At 41.4% G+C, this 23,367-nt stretch overlaps 1 protein-coding gene across 2 annotated transcripts in view; it reads right to left on the bottom strand.

The window, feature by feature from the left end:
• Window positions 1-441: 441 nt before the first annotated feature.
• The window catches only part of arhgef2b (rho/rac guanine nucleotide exchange factor (GEF) 2b), a 36,039-nt gene continuing 13,113 nt past the window's right edge, over window positions 442-23,367 (bottom strand). The window contains exons 3-22 of one of the 2 annotated variants that reach the window (XM_033640729.2): window positions 18,848-18,915; window positions 18,570-18,633; window positions 18,272-18,404; window positions 17,704-17,807; window positions 16,928-17,071; window positions 16,557-16,807; window positions 15,743-15,868; window positions 14,607-14,724; window positions 13,638-13,886; window positions 13,454-13,530; window positions 12,406-12,578; window positions 12,171-12,238; window positions 10,967-11,206; window positions 10,813-10,890; window positions 9,253-9,296; window positions 8,860-8,901; window positions 6,787-6,837; window positions 6,404-6,670; window positions 5,123-5,282; window positions 442-4,817 (exon numbers count right to left, since the gene is read on the bottom strand). In XM_033640729.2, the coding sequence (XP_033496620.1) occupies window positions 4,768-4,817; window positions 5,123-5,282; window positions 6,404-6,670; window positions 6,787-6,837; window positions 8,860-8,901; window positions 9,253-9,296; window positions 10,813-10,890; window positions 10,967-11,206; window positions 12,171-12,238; window positions 12,406-12,578; window positions 13,454-13,530; window positions 13,638-13,886; window positions 14,607-14,724; window positions 15,743-15,868; window positions 16,557-16,807; window positions 16,928-17,071; window positions 17,704-17,807; window positions 18,272-18,404; window positions 18,570-18,633; window positions 18,848-18,915 (2,507 nt within the window). In that variant the 3' untranslated portion in view covers window positions 442-4,767. The remainder of the gene's footprint in view (window positions 4,818-5,122; window positions 5,283-6,403; window positions 6,671-6,786; window positions 6,838-8,859; window positions 8,902-9,252; window positions 9,297-10,812; window positions 10,891-10,966; window positions 11,207-12,170; window positions 12,239-12,405; window positions 12,579-13,453; window positions 13,531-13,637; window positions 13,887-14,606; window positions 14,725-15,742; window positions 15,869-16,556; window positions 16,808-16,927; window positions 17,072-17,703; window positions 17,808-18,271; window positions 18,405-18,569; window positions 18,634-18,847; window positions 18,916-23,367) is intronic. The other variant, XM_033640730.2, reaches the window with a different exon arrangement.

The raw sequence follows: 23,367 nt of genomic DNA, 5'->3' as shown, positions 1-23,367 counted from the left end.
GTTTAACAGTTTGAACATTAAATATCTTGTCTTTGTGCTGTATTCAAATGGATTTAGGTCAAAAAAGGATTTATATATCACTGCATTTTGCTTTGATCTATAGTTTAGACAGCGCATGTGTCAGAGCTCTCAGTTTTTGGCATGAAGTATCTTTATATGTCTACTAAAAACAGCAGTGTTTCCAAGGTCTCCAGCTATATCACAGAATGCGTCAAACACAAGAACTTCAGTGTTACTACCTGCCCCGCTGCCAGGGTAACAACAAGAGTGAAGAATTAAAAATTACACAATGATGAAATACACACAATATATTAATACTAATACAGATATTGATACTTTTTTGGAATTGGGGTTTTAGATGCTGAGACAAAAAGTGTTACAACCACACCCGGTCTCCCCTATTCTATGGTTTAAATCTCCAGAAATAAAAACACCACCATCGACTTTTTATCCAGCTGATTAGATTTATAATGAGCACACATACAAACAATAAACTTACAGCAAAAATCATTTACAGTTTTCTGATCAAATCTTTATACAGACACTAACTTCAGTTCGACGTTTCTACTATTTAAAAACTACATTAAAATAAGAAGCTTCTGCGGCTGACTCCAGATCAGTTTAGTTTAAGGAAAGTCTTCAAACTGCTGTCGGACGTCTCACAGTCACAACCTGAACGTGAGACGTGGATCCAGCAGTCGTCGTTCACGCTGACATCAGCGTCATCTTTGATATAAATTCACAAACTAAACTCAGACAGTGGAAACAGAGCAGCGGCCATCATGACGGTGCTCCTTCATCCGTTATGTTTTAAAGTCATTATAAAATATTTTAGGAATTTGCAGCAGATGTTGAAAGTTTGCATCAAGAAACTTTCACACATTATTTCTGGTGAGACATAGGCCCTGTTGTATGCAGATATTTTTCAAAACAGATATTTATCCCCTCTGTTAACCCTTTAAAACCTGAGGGAAGTGACTTGATTTGTTTTAAAAACATAGGAACTTGTCCCACAAATTGGAAAAAAATAGGTTTAGAAAATTATTTAAAAAAAAAAAAAGTTATTATTTTTACATTTTAAAATTATGTTACAGAATTCTTAAAATTTCTAAGCACTCTTTCCAGGTAATTTCCTTGTTTGTTTGTTTTTAACTTTCTTTTTCTTCCTTTTTTCTAAACCGATTTTCTTGTTTTTAACTTTCTCTTTTTACTAATTTCTTGCTCATTTTTTGGGTCATTTCTTCTTTCACCTTTTGCTCAAGGCTCAGCATTTAAATACTTGCGAAAGGTGTCTGAAAGCAGCCCAAGAAAAGCGATGTCGCTCCAGGGATCAAAAGGTTAAAAGAAAAAAATGTCCACCTTCATTTTACAAAATGTCTCTGTCCACACAAGAATGTAAAATCGACTCCAAACACTCGCCAGGCCAGTCGGTCAAATACCAGAGAAGAAGATTCTGAGCATTTGCAGTAAGCTTATTTTGGACAAGTCAAACAATAGTAAACCAATAGAAATAAATTACTTATCTATTTATCCAAATCTGATTCCTATTTTTATAAAAATCTTTCTGGTTCATGGCCCAAAGTGATACTGAAATGTGACTCACGTGGACTAACAACAGGGTAAAAGTACACAGGCCGGTTGTGTGCCATTGTTGTGTCCTGATACACAGTAACTGGAGTTTAGAAAAATCAGCACCTTAGAAGGTCAAAAAAATCTAATTTTTAGTGACCTGAAACTCTGTTTGTGGACGAGAGCCCAAAACGCAGAGGAAAATATCTGTTTTGAAAAACATGGAGACAGAGGCCGGAGCCACCAACATCACATCTGTACGAAACACTGCTGCTGTTCTTCATCAGTAAATACTGTCAATAAAGTGTTTTGGTTAATATAAAACATGTTCTCAATAAAATAAAAAAAAAAACATTGGTCAAAACCAATCAATAAGACAATATACGATCAAGTTTATACAAGTAGGCTATAAAGGAAACAGCCACGCTAACATGCTAACATGCTATCAGACATATTAGGAGCGCTGCAGCAGTGATCTCATGTTTCAGTCAGACAGCAAACAGTTTCCTGTTTCTTCATCCCCCACCCCCATCCCCCCCGCCCCCCCCAATTGAGTCAGATCTCTGTGAGACTCACCAGGTCCCACAACACCAATTTTCATAGTGGCCAAACAGTGTAATTGCAACTGAAATGTAGGACCATTGGGTTCAAAATTAACTTTCCCTAAACTTACATTGTGAAAGAGACGTCTGTAAATCAGTGGTTACATTTCTATAAGCATAACAACCCCCATGAAATTACTTCTTTCACTATCAGGATTTGATCCATTCAGTCAGATAACATTTCAAAAGTCTGAAAGAGCCGCACCATTAAATCATTTTATCCCTTATTTAAATGAGCCAAGGGCTAAACCTAAAGTTAGCTGCTCAACCGGTGGAGGTCTGTAGTGCACTTGCTCTGTGGACCCAGTGACACAGAAGATCCGGGTAATTTCATACCTGGGAAGTCAAACGTTTTCGGCTTCATGCGCCACTGAGCAATTTTCATAGGAATGCAGAGGGCCTTGCCTCAAACGCTGTCTCCAGTTCTCTTTATGCATCCATGAAAATCATTACCGCCATCAATCAATCACTTTGAATGTTATCAGCCCATTAACTGACAGTTATCATTTGTCATCAGGAGCATAGATCTGAGGTGGTATGGCTCTACTCTACCTCCTATATTTACATGTACTGTTTGGCAGCACTGGAGGAGTCACATATGTAACGTACTTTAACACACGCGTAGGCAAGCGATTAAAAAAAATAATCTAATTAACCACATACTCTGTGTTTGTTTAATCTAAATTAACCGCATGCATCAATATTTGCTGTGAAAGTATTTAAACATTTAAATTCAAATGAATTTTGGCAGATGTGTCGAAGTAAAGCTGCTGGATTTTGGACATAATTGTCCCCCTGTCCTCTACCACCCAAACTGCTCGACAGTCCATTTTGCAGGGAGTGAGTTAGTCGGTCACAGGTAGACTTACTCAGTTTGAACGCCTGGTCGAGTGTGGCTTAACAAGGCTGGCTGCGAGCACTAGCATCAGAGGACGTCAAGGTTTGCTACAAAATGCTGCCTTGAGGTGATATTTCAGGCTTGAAGTTCTCGAATATTCCTTACTGCAGACACAGCAGAGAACAGTGCTCCTATCAACAGCTCCATCTGGGCGTTTTTTAAATGTAAATGTTCCGTTCACAGGGCAAAGCAGCGTCGCCTCGTCATCATGTGACAAAGCCACTGTGGCCTTCAACAATACACATGGTCAAAGTGCACCACAGAACACGATCAGTGTTAATGTTTTTAACACATTTTTTTTCTGTGATTAATTTAGAGAAATTAACATGATATTTTGTCAGTCCTAGAAAACATGCATATGTAACTTGAGTTACGTAACGTACTATCGTTTTTATAGGCTATAATCATTTTGATTTTTTCAGAGAGACACCGTACAGTGTATAAAACGTACTTATTTTAACCCAAACCATGATTATTTTCAAAACCTAACTAAACTGTGACCTTTCTGTAATTGGATATGCATGTTTTGGCCCACTGATAGGTGGCATACTGGCAGTGATAACAACTGATAGCAGACATTTAAAGGTTCAGTGTGCAGGATTTAGTGACATCTAGTGGTGAGGTTATGGAACTGAAACTTCTCCCATGTGCCAAGCTTGTAGGAGCACTATGGTAGCCAGAGCGAAAACACAAAAAAACGAAGGCCCTATCTACAGCCAGTGTTTGATTTGTCTGTTCCGGGCTGCTGTAGAAATGCACGAGGACCTGCTCTGTATGTGGAAATAAACGGCTCATTCTAAGCTAACGAAAATACAACAATTCTTATTTTCACATGATAATAAACGAATGTAAACTTAGTTATGAATATTATATTCCATTTCTGCCAATAGATGCCTCTAAATCCTGCACACTGACCGTTAACGGGCTGATAACTTTTGAAAGGCGTGGAAGATTATTTTTTTATTATTTATTGCTGATACAAACTAACTTTGTGATCCTTTAAAAACTGACTCACTTGTTTAATCCTGGTAAGATTTCTGTAAACGTATAAATTACTTACTTGCTCCCAAACTTTGTTACTAAATTTTAAAAATAAGGTTTTTTTGGTTTCACACATGACAGAAACACAAATTTGAGTCTCTTTGCCTAAAAATCCTACAGAATATCTCTAATGTAAACTACTTTTAGTTTTAAGTTACCATATAAATACAGTTTAAACTGTTTGTTTCTCAGAAGAAGAAAACTGTGTCATAACACAGATCATAACAGCAGGTTGTGACTCAAGTTGTTGATATCCAAAGGCATTCTGGGTAATGTAGTGTGGTGTCTCATCTTTGAGTTTCACTAAGGGAACCAGACAGAAAAAAAACAGTTCCTACGACACAATTTAAACCCCGCCTTCCTGATACAAAGCCCCACCCACTCCAGCACATGTGGGTGGGGCTCCAGCCAACGTGATAATGTAAACAGGTGGCACGGTTACACTTCATGTTTCTAACCTAACAGCAACGTTCAGAAAACACGTTGAAGCAAAAGTACGACATCAGAAGTCTGTTTGGGTCTAAAACGCTTCTGTAAAACAGGAAATGATGTCACCTCCAGCTCCAGCTTTCTGTGTAAAAGTCTGTCAGTGACATCACTGTGACATCACCGTGATATCAGCAGAGGTCCCTGAGGTCATCAGTCACAGGTGTGATGTTAACTGGGATCAGCTCCACACTCGCTCTCCTCTGGGATGTCCTGCAGGTCTGAGAGGTCAGAGGTCACAGGTTACCATGGTGACAAACATAATGTTTTCTTTATGATTTATGTTTTTAATTTTGCACAATTTAAAATACACAAAATGACAGTGCAGGGAGAGGCGCTGTACAGTATGTATCATTGCATTCTGTTTCTATTTACACTGAAGACAACGTCCAAACTCTTTAGAATAAGGGTTGTATGTCATCACGTGATCATAATTATAATCAAATTTAACATTATTCTTATTTTTACAGTGACACAATATTTTCAGTTCTAAAATAATTAACATTTATTGATGAGTTGTACTGACCTCTGGGGCTGTCAGAGCGAGGAGAGATTCGCATCACTTCCTCCTCTTCCTCCTCGTTTCCCTCCTGGACACCGTCTAATTGGTCAACTGGATCCTGGCTGGCCAATGGTGCAAGGGGGCGGGACTCCAATTCCCTGCTGCCACGCCTCCTGCTCCCCTGCTGACACGGAAAACTTAGCTTAGCTCACTTTAGTCAGGTTTATTTTAGTTTAGTTCAGTTTAGCTAACTCCAGCTTAGCTTATTTTAGTTTGGCTTATATTAGTTTATTGTACCTTAGTTTAGCTTACTTTAGCTTAGCTTATTTTATTTTAACTTCTTTTAGTTTAGCATAACTTAGTTTAGCTTATTGTAGTTTATCGTAGCTTAGTTAATCTTACTTTGGCTTATTATAGCTTGGTTTAGCCTACTCTAGCTTAGCTGATTTTAGTTTAACTTACTTCAGTTAAGCTTAATGTAGCTTATCATAGCTTAGTTAATCCTATTTTAGTTTAGCTTACTTTAGCTTAGTTTATTTCAGTTTAACTTATTTTAGTTTAGCTTATTGTAGCTTAGTTTATTTCAGTTTAACTTATTTTAGTTGAGCTTATTTTAGGTTAGCGTAGCTTAGTTTAGCTTACTTCAGCTTACCTTATTGTAGTTGAGCTTACTGTAGCTTACTGTCACTCAGTTTCACTTATTTTAGTTTAACTTGTTTTAGTGAAGCGTAGCTTAGTTTAGCTTATTGTAGCTTATCGTATCATAGTTTAGCTTACTTCAGCTTACTTTAGCTTGGTTTATTGTGATTTAACTTATTTTATTTGAGCTTACTGTAGTTTATCATAGCTTAGTTTAGCTTACTTCAGTTTACTGTAGCTTATTTTAGCTTAGCTTATTTTAGTTTAGCTTACTGAAGCTTATTGTAGCTTAGTTTATCTTATTTCAGTTTAGTTTAGCTTACTTCAGCTTACTTTAGCTTGGCTTATTGTGATTTGACTTATTTTATTTGAGCTTATTGTAGTTTATTATAGCTTAGTTTAGCTTACTTCAGCTTACTGTAGCTTATTTTAGCTTAGCTTAGCTTATTTCAGTTTAACTTATTTTAGTTTAGTTTGGCTTACTTTAACTTATTGTAGCTTGGTTTAGCTTACTTTAGCTTAGCTGATTATAGTTTAACTTATTTTAGTTAAGCTTATTATAGCTTTTCATAGCTGAGTTAATTTTATTTTGGCCTAGCTTATTTTACCTTAACGTAGCTTAGTTTAGGTTTGACACCTTCACTTTTGTGAAACACCTGAACTTACCTTTTCTCCCTTGATGACATCACTGATCTCTCCGTTGGTGCCTAGCTTTGCCCCCTCTCTCGCTGGGTCCTCCCCCTTCAGACGTAGCCGTGTCACTTCCTCTTGCAGCAGCTCCACCTGCCGTCGAAGCAGCACCGCCTCCCCGCTGGCATCCAGTCCTGTATCCCGCGACATTGACCGACTGAGGCGGGGTCCTGGAGTGGGGTTGGGGGCGGGGCCTGTTTTGATGAACAGCTCCAGGATAGAATCCTGACGAATCACAGCAGCCTGGAGTGGAGTAAGTGGGTCAGAGGACAGACGTGTCACTTTATGTACAGTAGAATAAAACATCAATCATCTTCATCGTGATCATATGTAGAAAAAATAACTTTGGGTTGTCAGACCTGCAGGGCGTGAAGCTGTGTGCTCAGACTGACCAGTCGCTGACAGACTTCCTGTGAAGAGGACAGGTGTAAGATGTTAGTGACTGCTCTGATTGGACACAAACTGGGTGCAACTCAATTCTGTTAAATCCCAACTGAAATTAAACAGTTTTCATTGTTTGATATGGCACACATATCTGCTCTGTAAATCATTTGTCCTGTAGTCAAATTATTAATTTGCATTAATTCGACAAAATATTGTTCCAGTATTTATCTAGTTAGATGACCTTATTTTGATACAGCCAATCAAATGTTGCATAGAGGTGTAACATCAGCGTTGTATCAGAGCAGATGGTCACACTATCAGCCACACCACAGCTACACAACACAAGAGACACATCTTAGCTTGTTGAACGAGCCACCAAACAAACATTCACTGGGGAAAAAATGCAGCTCTAACCTCATTTAGCACGTGAGAAACAGCAAATGTCACTTTGGTCTGGTTATATGTTAGTGTGGTCGTGACTCTACACCACTAACAACACGCTGTCTGCTCATTGCATACAGGCTACAGTGCAGGTTCATTTTGTCTTTGTCTTTTGTTCCCTTCATTATAACACCAACGCACTGTCGTTCCCTACACTGACGCTCTGTTGTTCCCTATGGTGTAATACTGACGCTCTGTCATTCCCTACAGTGTCACACTGCCGCTCTGTTGTTCCCTATAGTGTAATACTGACACTCTGTCGTCCCCTACAGTGTAACACTGACACTCTGTTGTTCCCTATAGTGTAATACTGACGCTCTGTTGTTCCCTACAGTGTAACACTGACGCTCTGTCGTTCCCTACAGCGTAACACTGACGCTCTGTCGTTCCCTACAGTGTAACACTGACGCTCTGTCGTTCCCTACAGTGTAACACTGACGCTCTGTCGTTCCCTACAGTGTAACACTGACGCTCTGTTGTTCCCTATAGTGTAATACTGACGCTCTCTCATTCTCTTTGCTGTGTCACTGATGCTCTCACGTTCCCTACAGCGTAACACTGATGCTCTATTGTTCCCTACAGTGTAATACCGATGCTCTCTCATTCTCTTTGCTGTGTCACTGATGCTCTCACGTTCCCTACAGCTAACACTGATGCTCTATTGTTCCCTTAAGTGTAAGACTGATGCTCTGTTGTTCCCTACAGTGTAATACCGATGCTCTCTCGTTCTCTATGATGTGTCACTGACGCTCTAATGTTCCCTACGTTGTAACACTGATGCTCTGTTGCTCCCTACAATGTAACACCAGTGCTTTCTTGCTCCCTACGATGTAACACAGACACTGTGTTGTTCCTAGAGTGAAGCACACTGACACTCCTTTGTTTTTGAAAGTGTAACACTGATGCTCTCTTGTTCCCTTAACACTCTCATTCTCTACTGTGTGTCACACAGCTCTCATGTTCCCTATGGTGTAACACCGGCACTCTGTTGTTCCCCACAGTGAAACACTGACTCTCTCTCTGTCTATACTGTGTTACACTAACGTTCTGTCATTCTCTGTGGTGTAACACTGACACTACAGCCTACATGCTGACATTTGTTACATATGTTTATTTACCATGTTAGTAATTTCAGTACTTAATCTATTAGTGAGCTGCTAGCTGAGGACATCCAGTAGAAATGAAGTGAACTGTATCTCAATATGAGACTGTGATAGCGCTCTTAGTGTTTGTGTGATTACTCTGCTCATGGGACTGTGTTGGTGTTGTTGGTGAGCGCTCATGAGATCAACCGCAAACATGATCTCTGCACCATCTAATCTGCGGCATTTCATTAACTTGCTGTCATCCGGTGTTTGAAGAACATTTCTCCTGTGTTTTTTTTTTCTCTTTCCTCTGCTGAAGAAACTCTTACAAGTTTTCATCCACACTCCTTACAGTTTTTTACATGAGAAGACGCTTTATGACTAAGTAAGAGAATTCTTAGAAAACTTCATCATTCTAAGAATTTTCTTAGAATTTCGTCACACGAGAATCAAGGTGTGAGAGCGATCAGATAAAGGAATAGAGATGCATCTGCTGAACGGGAAACAAGAAGTGTTTATTACCTGTTTTAGGGTTCGTTCTTGCAGCTGGTTACCGTTTTTGTCCTGAAAGAGAACAAACTTTCACTTTTCTTTACATCATTCTAACCTGCAGTGCTTTTTCCAGCCAGGCTCTTATTTTGATAGTTTACTCTAACATGGGTGGTCACAGGCTGACTGGAAACTTATCAGTCCAATCTCACTTTTCTTTTTTCAGGAGCTGATCAGAATCTTCCAGTGTTTACACTCAGTCACAGGCCTCATCAAGAGGAGTCTTCACAGACTAAACAGGCCTTTAGTTTCTGTGTTCCTGCAGATGATCTGTCACATTTTTTTAGTTTAAATAAAGTCTAAATTGCAGCTTTGATCTGGGTCAAACCTCTGTGATCAGAGGTTAAAGGTGATGAAGTGATTTACCTTCGAGGAGCCGCTGTTCAGCTCAAAAGAACCTGAGTCACCATCTGAGAGAGAGACAGAGACATGAAGACAGACAATGTTGTCACATGTGAGTAACACATCCGTTGCTCACGGTTACACAAACAACAAACATTCAGAGCTGAACAAACTTTTCAAACAGAGACCAAAAAAAGGGAAGTTTTCACATGTTTCACATGAAACACAGCTGCTGTTTTCTGACACTGTTCAGACACATCATTAATATTTCAGTTGTTTGATTAGTCTGAAGCTGAAATTAATAGTTATGGTCAGTCAGTTATCTTACTGTTGGTCATTCTGTGCACATGACATTCACTTCCTGTCTATTCCTCCTCTGTTTCTCTTCCTGAGCTTCCTTCCTTTTTTCCTGCTGAAGGTTTGTTTTTTGTGCTTTATCTGAGTCGAGGCTCTGAGGACAGAAGGTGTCATTCACTGTGTAACTGAAAAGAACTCTGTGTCGATTAAATTGACTTACAGTCAAGTGGTCAAATTCAGGCAGATGACGTGAGGTGAAAATGTTCTTCTCAGTTTTATTTTACAGTAATTGAATGTTTTAGGGATTTGAACTGTTGGTCAAAGACATCTGAAGACATCACCTCTGACGCTGAGAAATAATGACTTTAAGGGACTGTTCGTTATTTATAAGGGGGGAGGGGGTGGTGCAGAAAGAAGGAGGCACTAGGCAGGAGGCACTTCCCTTACCTTGTGCAAATTCTGACATATCTTTTTGTATTTTATCTTTATCCTTTGAGCATTCTGTTGCCTTTTAACTTGCTTTTCTATCTGTGCTATTTGAGCTGCTGTAACATGTAACATCTTATGTCAAATACTTTTTAAGCTCTGGGGAGGGACTTGTGTTTTCTATTTCGGCTTAGGGGAGGGACATACAAATTTAAATGGGTGTATTTTGTATTTGTTTTAACACCTATTTTTTAAAGAAAACATGCCTTCATGTTTGACTTGACTTTTAAGGCAAAAATTTAAATAAAAAAAAAATTATATCGTTCATCACAGCCAGAAACTGTAGGGAAAAAAAGAAATTATCATTGGATTTTCAAATTTCCGACGGTCCTTGAACACATTTGAAGGTCAGGAAAAAAAATCTTAGTTTAAAATAGTGATCTTTCATCAAAATCACTTTATTTTACATTTCTCATTAAAATTTTGCCAAAAAATAAACCATTTGCACGAACCAACCAGTGTGCACGACAAGAGTGAAAAACTGAGGTCTTTTTTCAACTCAAGGATTTTAACTTCTTACTTTCAGTCACTCAGGGAGACTCAAGGAAAAATATTCGTAGCTTCAAGGAGGGTAAAAAAAACAAAAACAAAGTCACACCCTGTCACCCTTGATAAATAAAGAACAATCCCCAAACATTTCTCACTGTGTCTTCAGTTTTAAAGACAAAACAAGTAAAGAATTAATCAATAAAAATGAACTATAGAGGACCTGATAATGAAAACAAAACTGTTTTAGACTGCTGAGCCAGATTTAGTTTTCTTTCAGCTTTCATCATGTTACAGGTATTGACAGTGACTCACTGCTGAGCTCCTGGTTGCCGTTGGTTACGGTGGATTTGGTGATGCTGGAGTTGAGCAGCAGTTCGGTCAGTTTGTCCACTGAAACACAGAGAACAGGTTCAGTTTGGTACTTTTATTTGTTTTAGTCACATCAGACCTGAAAACAAAGACTCACCTTCAGTGATGGAGGCGCTGAGGAGCGGCTCAGCCTGAGGAGCGTGAGGAGTGTCGGCTCTGAACAGGTTCCTGGTGGAGGAGGTGGTGGTTGATGAGGAAGTGTTGAGCTTCTCACTTCCTTCCTCTTCTTCTTCTTCTTCTCCTCCTCCTCTTCCAGTTGCCTCCACCAGGTCAGAAAACAGAGTGACTCGCTCCTGCAGCAGCTCCAGAATCTCCCTGTCCTTCTGTTGAATGTCGGCTGGGCAGGAGGAGGAGAGGAGGAGGAGGAGGAAAGAATGTTAACTTTGATCTGATATAGATTTTATTATTTTATATATAAGTGACAGGACATTAAACAGAGGTGAAGGAGCAGGTGAAGGTGTTATTTTCTATGTACAAACACCAAACTGGCACGATGTACACCAGAGCTGCCCTTGAAAAACATTTTTTCCCCACTCACTCCCTACTGCTCCTGTAGCAGCTCGCAGCTCTTCTTCTCTGCTCCAATAGTAGCTCTTCTTCTCTGCTCCAATAGCAGCTCTTCTTCTCTGCTCCAATAGTAGCTCTTCTTCTCTGCTCCAATAGCAGCTCTTCTTCTCTGCTCCCAAAGCAGCTCCTCTTCTTCTCTGCTCCCAAAACAGCTCTTCTTCTTCTCTGTTTCCATAGCAGCTCTTCTTCTCTGCTCTTCTCTGCTCCCACAGCAGCTCTTCTTCTCTGCTCCCATTGCAGCACTTCTTCTTCTCTGCTCCAATAGCAGCTCTTCTTCTCTGCTCTTCTCTGCTCCAGTAGCAGCTCTTCTTCTCTGCTCCAGTAGCAGCTCTTTGCTCCCATAGCAGCTCTTCTCTGTTCCCATTGCAGCACTTCTTCTCTGCTCCCATAGCAGCTCTTCTTCCATACTCCCACAGCTTCTCTTCTTTTTTGCCCCTGTGGCAGCTCTTCTTCTCTGCTTACATAGCTGCTCTTCTTCTCTGCCACAATGTCCCACAATCCCGTCATTATATATTAATATATAAAACTAAAAAAACAAAAACACAGCATTTTGTTGCCCCGTGCTGTGTGTGGTCTTCTGTTGATGTGATGTTTTCTATTGGTGCACCCAACATTTGTCATATGATGCACTGCAGTGCCATGTATGTTTTGAGCTCAAGATGGAGGAGGTGAATGAGGAGAAGAAATAGGAGGTAAAGAGGGAGGAGGTTATGAATGAGGAGGAGGTGCTGTACCTCTCAGTCTGCGCAGTAAAGCTTTGTCTTCAGTCTCGATGAGAGGGAACTCGTCTCTGGACGGACAGCTGCAGACAAAACACACGGTACTGTGAAGTAATGAGCACTACACCCTGAACTACACTGAACATACATACAGTACCTACATACTGCACCATACAGAATGACTCAGAACTCAGTTTTACTTAGGTAACTCACCACACTCTGTAGTACTCCGTAGTACTGCAGCACTAACCTGACAGCAGCCTGCTGGATGCGGCTCATCCAGGTCCTGCGGTTGTCTTTGGATGAAGCGTGCAGCTCGTACATCTCTGGAGGAGTGGTGGCACTGATCAGGTACATCCCTCGCTCCTGGTTGGCTATGTCTCTGACGATCAGGTTATTCAGAGAGACCACTGGAGACTTGTCCTGAGACAGAGAGACAGGTGGAGAGAAAGGTTTATGTTCAGGTTAACAGACATGCAAACAGAAAGGTGAACAGACGGATGCTGGGATCATGGAGTGGTTCATGAGCTTCTCTAAGGTTTGGCTAAAAGATCATCAATGTCTGACATGGCGGCAAGCAAAGAACCTGCCAGTGGACACCCGCAGTCATTGAAGTTGGCCCAGGGGACTCCAGAAGCAATAGACAGGTGTGAGGAGGCCAGAAGGGCCGCAGCTCCTGTGGGAGGAATTTGGGGAGGCCATGAGAGGGTTCTGACTAACTGTGAGATGACTCAAGAGGAGGCGGAGCTTCTCCCAGACTGTTTCAGCAGGTGGGAGAACACTGGCCAGGACTGAAGATATGATCAGATGGGGAAAAGAACTCTTTAAGGAACTCTTAACCTTGACTGGAAGACTCTGGCAGACTCTGGGGAGGACATGTCCATTTCTTTGGCAGAGGGCACTGAGGTAGTACAGCTCTGCAGTGACACTATCCCCTGTGTCAATAGGGGCGAGCCTAATGGTTTGTTTACATATCTTGACCTCAAAAAGATGGCCGTATGGTCACTGCTTCCCAACGGGAGCAGTAACCATGCGTTTTTTTGGCCATAGTTCTCCATGTTGTAAGGAGTCAGCTGAGGTGGTTCAGTATCTGATTTGCACCTCTTGGATCCTGGATGATGGAGGTATTATATATCCCGTCCGACCTGTGAACACCTTGAAATCCTCAAAAAGGAGCTGGAGGAGATGTCGGGCTACTTTCTCCTCCTTCTGCTATGATGTTCTAGACCTAAATAAGTGGTGAACGGCTGAAAGATGGATGTAGAGAGAGAACATGAGGAGGTGCAAGTGCAACTCACCAGTGAGGCGAAAGTGAACTTCTGATCTTTCTCCTGAAGGAAAACCAAGATGTCTGACATCAGCAGGACCTGAACATCTGGAGACAAACATACAGAAGCTCGTCAGCAGGTGTAAGCGCCGCCCACATATCTAGGTGTGACATCACAGCAGGTGAACAGGTGATACAGCATCTGCCTCCTCTACCTTTCATCCTGGAGCCCTGGACCTTCCAGTGGAGCATCCCCTCGTGGAGGAGCCTCCTCCTCTGCAGCTCTCCTCCTCTGAACACTCCTCCTCCCTGGACCTCCGCCTGAGCCCGGGGGTCCAGACGTGCCTGGATCTCCTGCAGCCTCCTGGTCCGGTCCAGCTCCAGCACCTCCTGGTCCACCGAGCTAATGAGCTCCTTCAGGAGCTGCAGTGCCTTGCTCAATGCCTGCGCTTCCTCTTCATTGCCTGCAATAGGTCACAGGGACATGGTGACATCAGAGGTCAGGGGACAGAGGCTATTAAGGGTCAGACTACTAAAGGCCTTTGCACACCAGGTCTGTATTTGTTGTCAAAATAAATCCAACCTCATGTTGTGTCAATCACTTTTGCACACCAACTTCGAAACTTTCGTCCGACATTAAAGGTTTTTGAAACAGGTTTGATTTTCTGTGTTTTTCGCATCTGTCAAAATAGTTAGAAGCAGTGCAGAAAATTTGGCAGGACACATACATGTGCAACAAGACAGAGGAGCAGGGCAAAAGTGAGCAGCTAGAAGAAGAAGTGGAAATATATGTAAGCAATGTCCGTTTTCGAATCTCCCAGGACAAAGAGAAGGTAACGTTAGCCTATCCAGAAATGCACAACAGCAATGATGCCACTTACAGCAAAGTGCAATTCAATAGCTGCACAGCATCACTTCATAACTCAGGTAGCTGCGGTGCGAAATGCAAGACACCAGCAGTGAGTGGTGACAGCCTAGAAGATAACTCCAGCAGTGTTAATTTCACGACCTAATTTTCCATGACGAAAACGAGACGATGACAAGCTAAAAAATCAAAATTGGGACATTCGGACTGTGCAAGGTTTCAGTGCAAATTTTTTTACCATATGATGGATTTAAAAAATATATATGAAAAACACAGACTTGGTGAACAAAGGCCTTCAGTGTCAGAGGTTGTAGGGTACCTTTGGTGTAGTCGAGGATTCGTTGGATGAGGACGGGGTACTTGGTGAGTCGCTGTGTCACCAGCAGGATGCACTCCTGGACGCCATGGCGACGCAGCAGAGGACCACGACAGGCACGCTGAGCATTATGGGATGGAGAGAAACAGAGAGTAAACATCAACACGGAAACACCATGTTCAACCAGATTAAACCAGGTTTAATTTTTGGTCTAAATTCTTTCTATACAGGAGCAAACCCAGGTCTAGATCTGGAAAACTAGAATCTAACCCTGACTTGGACTTAAAAAGCTGAACCAGTCTCAACTACAATAAACATGACGGGTAAACTAGGTCTGATCCATTCATCTATTTTCAACCACTTATCCGAAGCCAGGTCACAGCAGCAGCAGGCTGGGCTAAGTATTCTAGACGTCCCTCTTCCCAGCAACGCTTTCCAGCTCCTCCTGGGGGACCCCGAGGCGTTCCCAGGCCAGATGAGATATGTGTGTTATGGGTCTGCCTCGGGGCCTCCTACCAGTTGGATGTGCCTGGAACACCTCTAACAGGAGGCGCCCAGGAGGCATCCTAGTCAGATGCCCGAACCACCTCAACTGACCCCTTTCGATGTGAAGGAGCAGCAGCTCTACTCCGAGCTCCCTCTGGAGGTCCGAGCTCCTCACCCTATATCTAAAAATTCAACATGTGGACTGAAGGAGCCAGGAAACAGAACTGACCATCTTCCAATTATGGGACAACCCGCTCTTCCACCTGGGTCACAGCCACCACTAACAGACCTGTTTCACAGCAGACATTTTGATGTGTCACCTTAGGACAAGAACTTGTGAAACTGAAAGTATTAACGATGGCTCAGTTCCATTAATTGTCCAAGTATGCCAGCATGCACAACGCCAGGACCTCACCAACGTGGACTGTAGCCATCATTAATGTTAATGAATACACCTGTGCTTTTCCTACTACAACAAGTCAAAATGTCCGCCGTGAAAATAGTCCATGAAAGTTAAAACAGGTCCAGACTACATCAGATAAATAAACCAGTTGACATTTACATACAGCTGACTGAAGGTCTAAAATCACAGAGATCTAAAGCAGTCTACACCGGGTCCAGTCTCAGGTCCTGGTCCTGGTTCTGATTCTCACCCTGATAAACTGCTGCAGTCTTCGGTCTCGAGTTAAAACTTCTTTGTAGAGTTTCACAGCTTTCGGGTGTCGACTGCAGAACTCAGCGTAAATTTTCTTCATGTCGTCTGCACACTGACCTGAAAACTACACACACACACACACACACACACACACACACACACACAGAACACAACATTATATTCTGCAACTTTACACTTTATATACTTGTACTATATTTTAGAGGGACTACGGTAAATATTACAATAAGATAAATATTGAAATATGATCAGCTGGTTAAATATGAAGTATTGTTATAGACTCAAAATACACAGAGCTATCAAAAGTATCTGTGATAAATATTAAGGAGCCACTGATCAGAATAAATATATTGATGATATTTTAAGTGGATTTAGTTGATATTATTTCTGCAGTTTTACTGAAGGTAAATTTAAGTTTTAACCACTTAAATGTAATGCATTAGGAGCTGCTGTTTTTCTGACTTTCGTAAAATATTTTCTTAAAAAGGCTCTTAATAAATGTTGCCTACACGTGTGTTAAAGCACCTGAGAAACTTGTCAGGTCCCAGTTCACAGTAACTGTAATGACTGAAAGTGTCCAGCAGGTGGAGCTGTTTCACTACTTTGGCCTGTTTTAAAAGATGATGAACTTCTTTGTTCTTTGTAACAACATATGAACACAAAGTCTCTCAGTTCTCACAGTGATGTAAATATAAAAATCCGGGGTTGCTCTTTAACCTCTGACGTTTGTGACACCCTGATGACCCTGATAACAACCTGTCCGCTCCCTCTGTGAGTCACCAGAGCTGCCGTACCTGTCTGAGCAGCAGGTCACCGATGTTGCGGACGGTGAAGTTGGTTGAGCTACCCTCCATCAGACCCTCCTTCCTCCTGTTGAGCAGCTCTGACAGGAAGCTTGAGTGCCACTCCAGCAGTTGGTCCAGGCAGGGGAAGATGGTGTGAACCACGCCCGCCTCCAGCATCACCTCCTCCTGCATCCCCCGCCGGAACACCCCCTCCATGATCCGCAACGTCCGCACGTGGTGGAACTCTGTCTGGATCAACTCTGAGGGAAAAAGCGCTGGTTTATTCTGATGCAGTCGTCATGGCGGCAGAAACATACACAACCACAGATTTATAGATACATACATAGTGATATAAATATAGATATATCAGATATACATACCGTAGATAACGTCTTGTTTCTTTATGAGGTCTTTATGAAGCGTCTGCAAGAAGTTTGGTTCCACAACGAGACTCCAGCTGTCGGCCTGAACACAGCTGCCCTCCACCTGCAGCTCTTCCAGCAGGGAGCTCCACCACCACTCACCTACAGCACAGCACACATAACACAACATTCAAATATGACTTTAATGTCGTTGATTGTTTTCTAATTGAAGAGCTTCATTATGAATCCTGTCAGCTGGTGTCTGGTGTTACCAGCCTGCAGCTCCTGCTGGTGCTGCGAGGAGCGTGTTACAAAAATAGAGACCATATCAAATTAATATTTAACTGATCCTGTGATCAAATGTTCTCTGATGATATAAACAGTAATAATAATGATAATAGTGAGAGATTAAAGGTCCAGTGTGTAGGATTCAGGGGCACCTATTTGCAGAAATGGTATGAAATATTCATGACTGTGTTTTAATTAGTTTATAATCCCCTGAAAAAAAGAACTGTTGTGCTTCGGTTACCTTACGATGAGTCGTTTATGTCTACATACGGAGCGGGTCCTCTTCTACAGAGTCCGCCATGTTGTCCTTCAGTCATCCAGCATGGACAGTTTAAACTCTGAGTCTAGACAGGCCCATTTGCTTTTTTGTGTTTTCATGTCGGATGCCATAGTTCTCCTGCACGCTTGGCACATGGGAGAAGTTCTGCAACCTCACTACTACTACCACTAAATCCCACACACTGGACTTTTAAATGATTATAAAGAGGTGATAAAAAACAACCCACCGTCATCAGTCAGAGACTCCATGGACAAGGTCCTGCTCCTGAAGTTCAATGACTCAGTGGACTGAGACAGAATCCTCCTGAGACCTATAGAGTCCTCAGTCACACTGAGAGACGAACAGGTGAGAGATATATATAAATTAATTAATTCATTATTTGTAACTGCTCATCTTGCTGGAGGTCATGTGGGGGCTGAAGCATTTCCCAGGGGACACTGGGTAAGAGGCAGGGTTCACCCTGGACAGGTCACCAGACTATCACAGGGCTGACACATAAAGACAAACAACCATTCACACTCACATTCACACCTACGGACAATTTAGAGTCACCAATTAACCTGCATGTCTTTGGACTGTGGGAGGAAGCTGGAGCACCTGGAGGAAACCCACGCTGACATGAGGAGAACATGCAAACTCCACAGAGAAGGGCTCCCCCATCCTGGGGTTCAACCCCCCACAACAATGCCAAACACTACACCACCATGCAGTGTTTGGCACTGAGATAAGAGATATATATAAATATAAAACATATTTTACATTCAACATCCAATCAGGTGGCTTTTCACTCTCACCCTGCAAGGTTATTGGTGGAGACACTCTTGGCAAGTGAGAGGCCGGAGCGGACCCTTCTGGACCCGAGCAGCGACTGACGAAGGCTGTCTGAGGGATAGATGGCCGAGCTCGGACGCTCCTTCATCATTGGAGCTGAAGAGACAGAAAAAAGAAGTAAAACACATGATGAAACTCCTGAAGAGAACTGAAAGAGAAGGCAAGATAAAGAGTTCTTCGTCATCACCTTTAAAAAAGAAACTGATATTTGATGAGGACTCTGGTTGATACTGAAACAGACAGACAGACAGATTGACTCACTTTTTGTTCGCATGGCGACATTCTGCAGAGCTGAATTGTTTCTCGCCAACGCCAGCTTCTGTTGCTATTAAAGAGAGAGACAGACAGGCAGTCAGACAGGTAATCAGTAAAGAAATATGTTATGTTATTAGATATATTTGTTTTTTATCACCTTCTTTCACCACTTTATTATTTTACAGTTATATACTTGCTTCATTTATCTGTTTTTATTGTGTTATGAGGCACTTTGTAACATCTGATTTAAAAAGCGCTTTAAGAATAAATTAGACAGGTCTTACCTTTTGTTTCATCTTGGCACAGCTGGCCAGACTGTCTCTGCAGCGGTTATGGATGGTGACATTGCAGGCTGAGAGACAGACAGACAGACAGACAGACAGAAAAATGTTACTCATATTGCATATTTGTTTAATCCAGTGGTACTGAGATGTACTGATCAGGTTATCTGTTGTTATGATACTGTTTCTATATAAATAATCAGATCAATAAGTCTGCTGTGCAACAGTCTGTATTCATATCATATTACATACATGTAGAAACCAAACACTGTGTTGATAAACTGAGCTGATTGGATCCTGATATAAAACATCAGGGAGTTCAGTTTGTGTGAACCTCTGAACGCAGTGAAGTGATTGGTTCATTCAGGACATGTGTTAACAATCAGCCTCCACGCTCGCCTGCTGTGACATTTAACTGTACGCTGGTATTTTTCTCAATCTTTGTGAAGAATGAGCAGCTCACAATCAGCAAAACATTCTGTAGCAAAACATGTAACCACAAAAAAAAATGCAGCCAAAAAAATCTTTTAAGAAATCATCCTAAAGACTTGGGTCTGTTATGGCCAAAAATCTTTACACTGCAAATTATTCTGCAGCTGCACATCCAACCACAAAAAGTCCTGCAACAAAACATTCAACTACAAAACAGTCCTGCAACAAACTATAAATTGCAAGAAGTCCAACCATGAAAAAATGCTAAGAAAAAAGGTCCTGCCACAACACATTAAACTACAAAAAATTCCTGCCACAAAATATGCCAGGAAAAAATGTCCTGCCACAACACATGCCAAGACAAAAAAGTCCTGCTTCAAATATGCCAGGATAAAAAGTCCTGCCACAAAACATTAAACTACAAAAAGTACCTGCCACAAAACATACCAAGATAAAAAGTCATCAAACAAAGCATTCAACTTACAAAAAGTCATGAAACAAAACTATAAATGACAAAAAGTCATTCCATGAAACATTCCAGGACAAAAAGTCCTGCCACAAAACATTCAACTACAAAAAAGTCCCGCCACAAAATACGCCAGGATAAAATGTCCTGCCACAAAACATTCAACTATAAAAAGTCCTGCCACAAAACATTCAACTACAAAAAGTCCTGCCACAAAACATTCAACTATAAAAAAGTCCTGCCACAAAACATTCAACTACAAAAAGTCCTGCCACAAAACATTCAACTATAAAAAAGTCCTGCCACAAAACATTCAACTATAAAAAAGTCCTGCAACAAAACATTCAACTATAAAAAAGTCCTGCCACAAAACATTCAACTACAAAAAGTCCTGCCACAAAATATGCCACGATAAAATGTCCTGCCACAAAACATTAAACTACAAAAAGTCCTGCCACAAAACATTCAACTACAAAAAAGTCCTGCCACAAAACATTCAACTATAAAAAAGTCCTGCCACAAAACATTCAACTACAAAAAGTCCTGCCACAAAACATTCAACTATAAAAAAGTCCTGCCACAAAACATTCAACTATAAAAAAGTCCTGCCACAAAACATTCAACTACAAAAAGTCCTGCCACAAAACATTCAACTATAAAAAAGTCCTGCCACAAAACATTCAACTACAAAAAGTCCTGCCACAAAACATTCAACTACAAAAAGTCCTGCCACAAAATATGCCAGGATAAAATGTCCTGCCACAAAACATTCAACTACAAAAAAGTCATCAAACAAAACTATAAATCACAAAAAGTCCTGTCATGAAACGGTTAACCATAAAATGTCCTGCCACAACAAAAAGCCATGCAACAAAATTACAAATTACAAAAACTAATTCCATGAAACATGCCAAGAAAAAAAAATCCTGCCACAACTTAGGGCTGAGCAATGTTCGATATGATTAAATCATGCAAACGCCAGGAGAGGGGGGCACATATGCCACTTAAACGCCAGCTGCCACTTACAGTTAAATAGAAGAATAAGTAGATGAGAAAATAGACGAGACCCACCACTGCCAGCCTCCAATAATACATACGGTAATGTTATAATGTTACAACAGCATTTAAGAAGCTCATTAAGTTATTTTTAGTATCACTGTTTGACAACAGATAACAGCGTTAGGCTACCCCATGTTTAAATTCATCACATAACGTTAGCTACAGTAGCTGTGTGTGTAGTCGACTTATCCTGGTAAGTTAGCAAGTTAACATTACGTTAGCTAACGTTACTGGAGGCTGTTTCATTAAATGCAAAAAGTGAGTATGAGTCTGCAGAGGGATCACTGTGTGTGGACTCAGCACCCCAACCTCCATTAGAAAACCTAGAACCTCTTCAGTGACCCTTAAAGCTCTGCAAGGATCCCCAAAACCTTTTCCATGAGCCCAAAGAACTTCCTCAAGGACCTTTCAGGGCTCGAGTCTACGACCAACATGGTTGCGTATTTAACCATGTTTTGTGAGTGTGTGAGTTAAAATTTCACTTGGTCGCATTCATGTGAATGCATGATCCAGACGGAACTACAGATTTGTGCGTCAGCATTGGTTCAACGTATGACCACTGCCCTACCTCCCACATGTTAACATGAATTGACAAAAAAATTTATTTCATTGTAGAACTTTGTGCAGTGTAAAGCTTCACTTAACGACAGAGTCGAGTTGTTTCTGCGTCAGTGTTTGTTGGTATCATTTACTGGCTCAGTGTTGGATGTTAGCCGCTGCTGATGTGCTAGCTCATGCTAACCAGAGAGGTAATTTACTGTGCATCTAACCTATGTAAAGGCAGCAACAGAAAGTTTGGTTTTTCTTATATTAAGTTTGGATTTATGGTTCAGTATCAGAGCAGCTCCAGTCTGCATTCGTCTTTGCCCATCTGTGGCACGGCAGCCTTCAGTGTTGATAGGCTCTTATTTAGGACGTGTAACCAATCAGATGGTGCTGTCGGCGGGACACTGAGCGAGGCTACGGAGTGGTGACTGCAGACAGAGAGAGGCGGGGCCATCAGAGCCAAAGTAGCTAAGTATTCAAATATCTATTTATTTAGTTTGGTTATCCAATTAAAAATAAAATAAAAAAATAAGGGTGAAAGCAAATCATGTGCTGGAGCGACCAACTTGTGGTATATGCTGTGATGTACTGTGGTTCATGTATTTTATTGTGCCTTCCATGTTTTAAGTGTATTGTGGTTTTATGATGTTTAAAACTGGACATATTTAATAACATTGTGGGTCTACGTGCAAAGGCCATACTAGGGACAAGAATTTAAAATTAGCAGTAGCTCTAAACTCTCTGTGCAACACATCAGTCTCATACTCTGTACTGGATGTAATATTGCATCATCTCTTTCACATAAAATAAAGAAAAAGGAAAGTTGTAAGCACCAGTGTTACCAGTGGAAAAGTTAGTCTGGAGCCCTGCCTTTAAAACCTCAAAAAATCTCAGTCCACATTCCTGCTGAAAAAAAACCTAACTGGGAGAAGAGGAGGTAAAAATAGTCTGCAGACTGAAACACACACACATGTTGGGTGTGTCTGTGTGTAAAGTGTTTGTGGTTGTTTTTGTTTCTTTCCATAAATCCAGTTGGAAATGTTCTCAGTAACGTCTGGTTCACATTAAGTGAAACCTGCTGATTATGGTATAAAGATTTTATCAGCAGCAGCTCATTAATCACTGGTGGGTCGATCCACTCACATCAAACATGATTACATCTCTGAGTGACTTGTACACAGTGTTGATCTGAAACAACATCTTTAGTGGGCGACGGTATTAATTCACACGGTTTTCGTTTTAGTTGCTGACATCACAGTAATAGGTTTTTTTTAGATCATAGGAACTTTGTCATAGTTTTGAGAAGCGCCCCTTTGTGTTGTGTCCCCACTATAAGCAGTAGGAACGATCACAGTTTTTAGAACGTGATTTTAAGGGGATATTTTTAGCCCCTATTACAGAGTAGGTACTCTCCCAGCACAAGAGGAACCATGAGTGATGCAAAGCCCCGTTTCCACTGAGCAGTTCAGTTCAGTACGTTTATTTCCATTTGAAAAGTTGTGGATGGTACCAATGAAACTGTTCTGTACCGTCCCCATGTTTGGTCCCCTCTCTGTTGGGGTACCGAGCACACAGATCTGGTACTAAAAGGTGGAGCTGTGAACACTGCAGTCTGATTGGTCAGTAGAGGACGGTCACTCTGCTCAGGGCTGAGTTGTTTCTGGTTTTGAGGCTCATGTAACCACTGTTCATACCGCTCTTACGTGGGCCTGGGAAACATTTCCACCAAACTTCAGATGATGTATTGTCCAAATTTGGAAATATTTGGTGGTGTCAGTGGTTTCTGTTGTCTTACTACAGTATGTAGCTACAAGCTAGCTCACATTCCTGCCAGTGTTCAACGAAGCAGCTGCCTGTCATCACAGCTGTGCACCATAGCAGCAGCAGCAGCAGCTTTTAAAAGCACTCTTGCACACAGGCGGTTGTCAGCACGGTAACCACGCAGCGAGGTGAAAGCACCTTAACATTTTCACTGGTCTCTGTGCTGCTTCCTTCTGTTTACTACCCTTTTTCTGGCACA

The sequence above is a fragment of the Epinephelus lanceolatus genome, chromosome 10 (assembly GCF_041903045.1).
Source record: "Epinephelus lanceolatus isolate andai-2023 chromosome 10, ASM4190304v1, whole genome shotgun sequence".
In the NCBI taxonomy this organism is placed as follows: Eukaryota; Metazoa; Chordata; class Actinopteri; order Perciformes; family Serranidae; genus Epinephelus; species Epinephelus lanceolatus.
The sequence above is the reverse complement of the archived record's forward strand: the minus strand, read 5'-3'. Positions and strand labels throughout refer to the sequence as shown.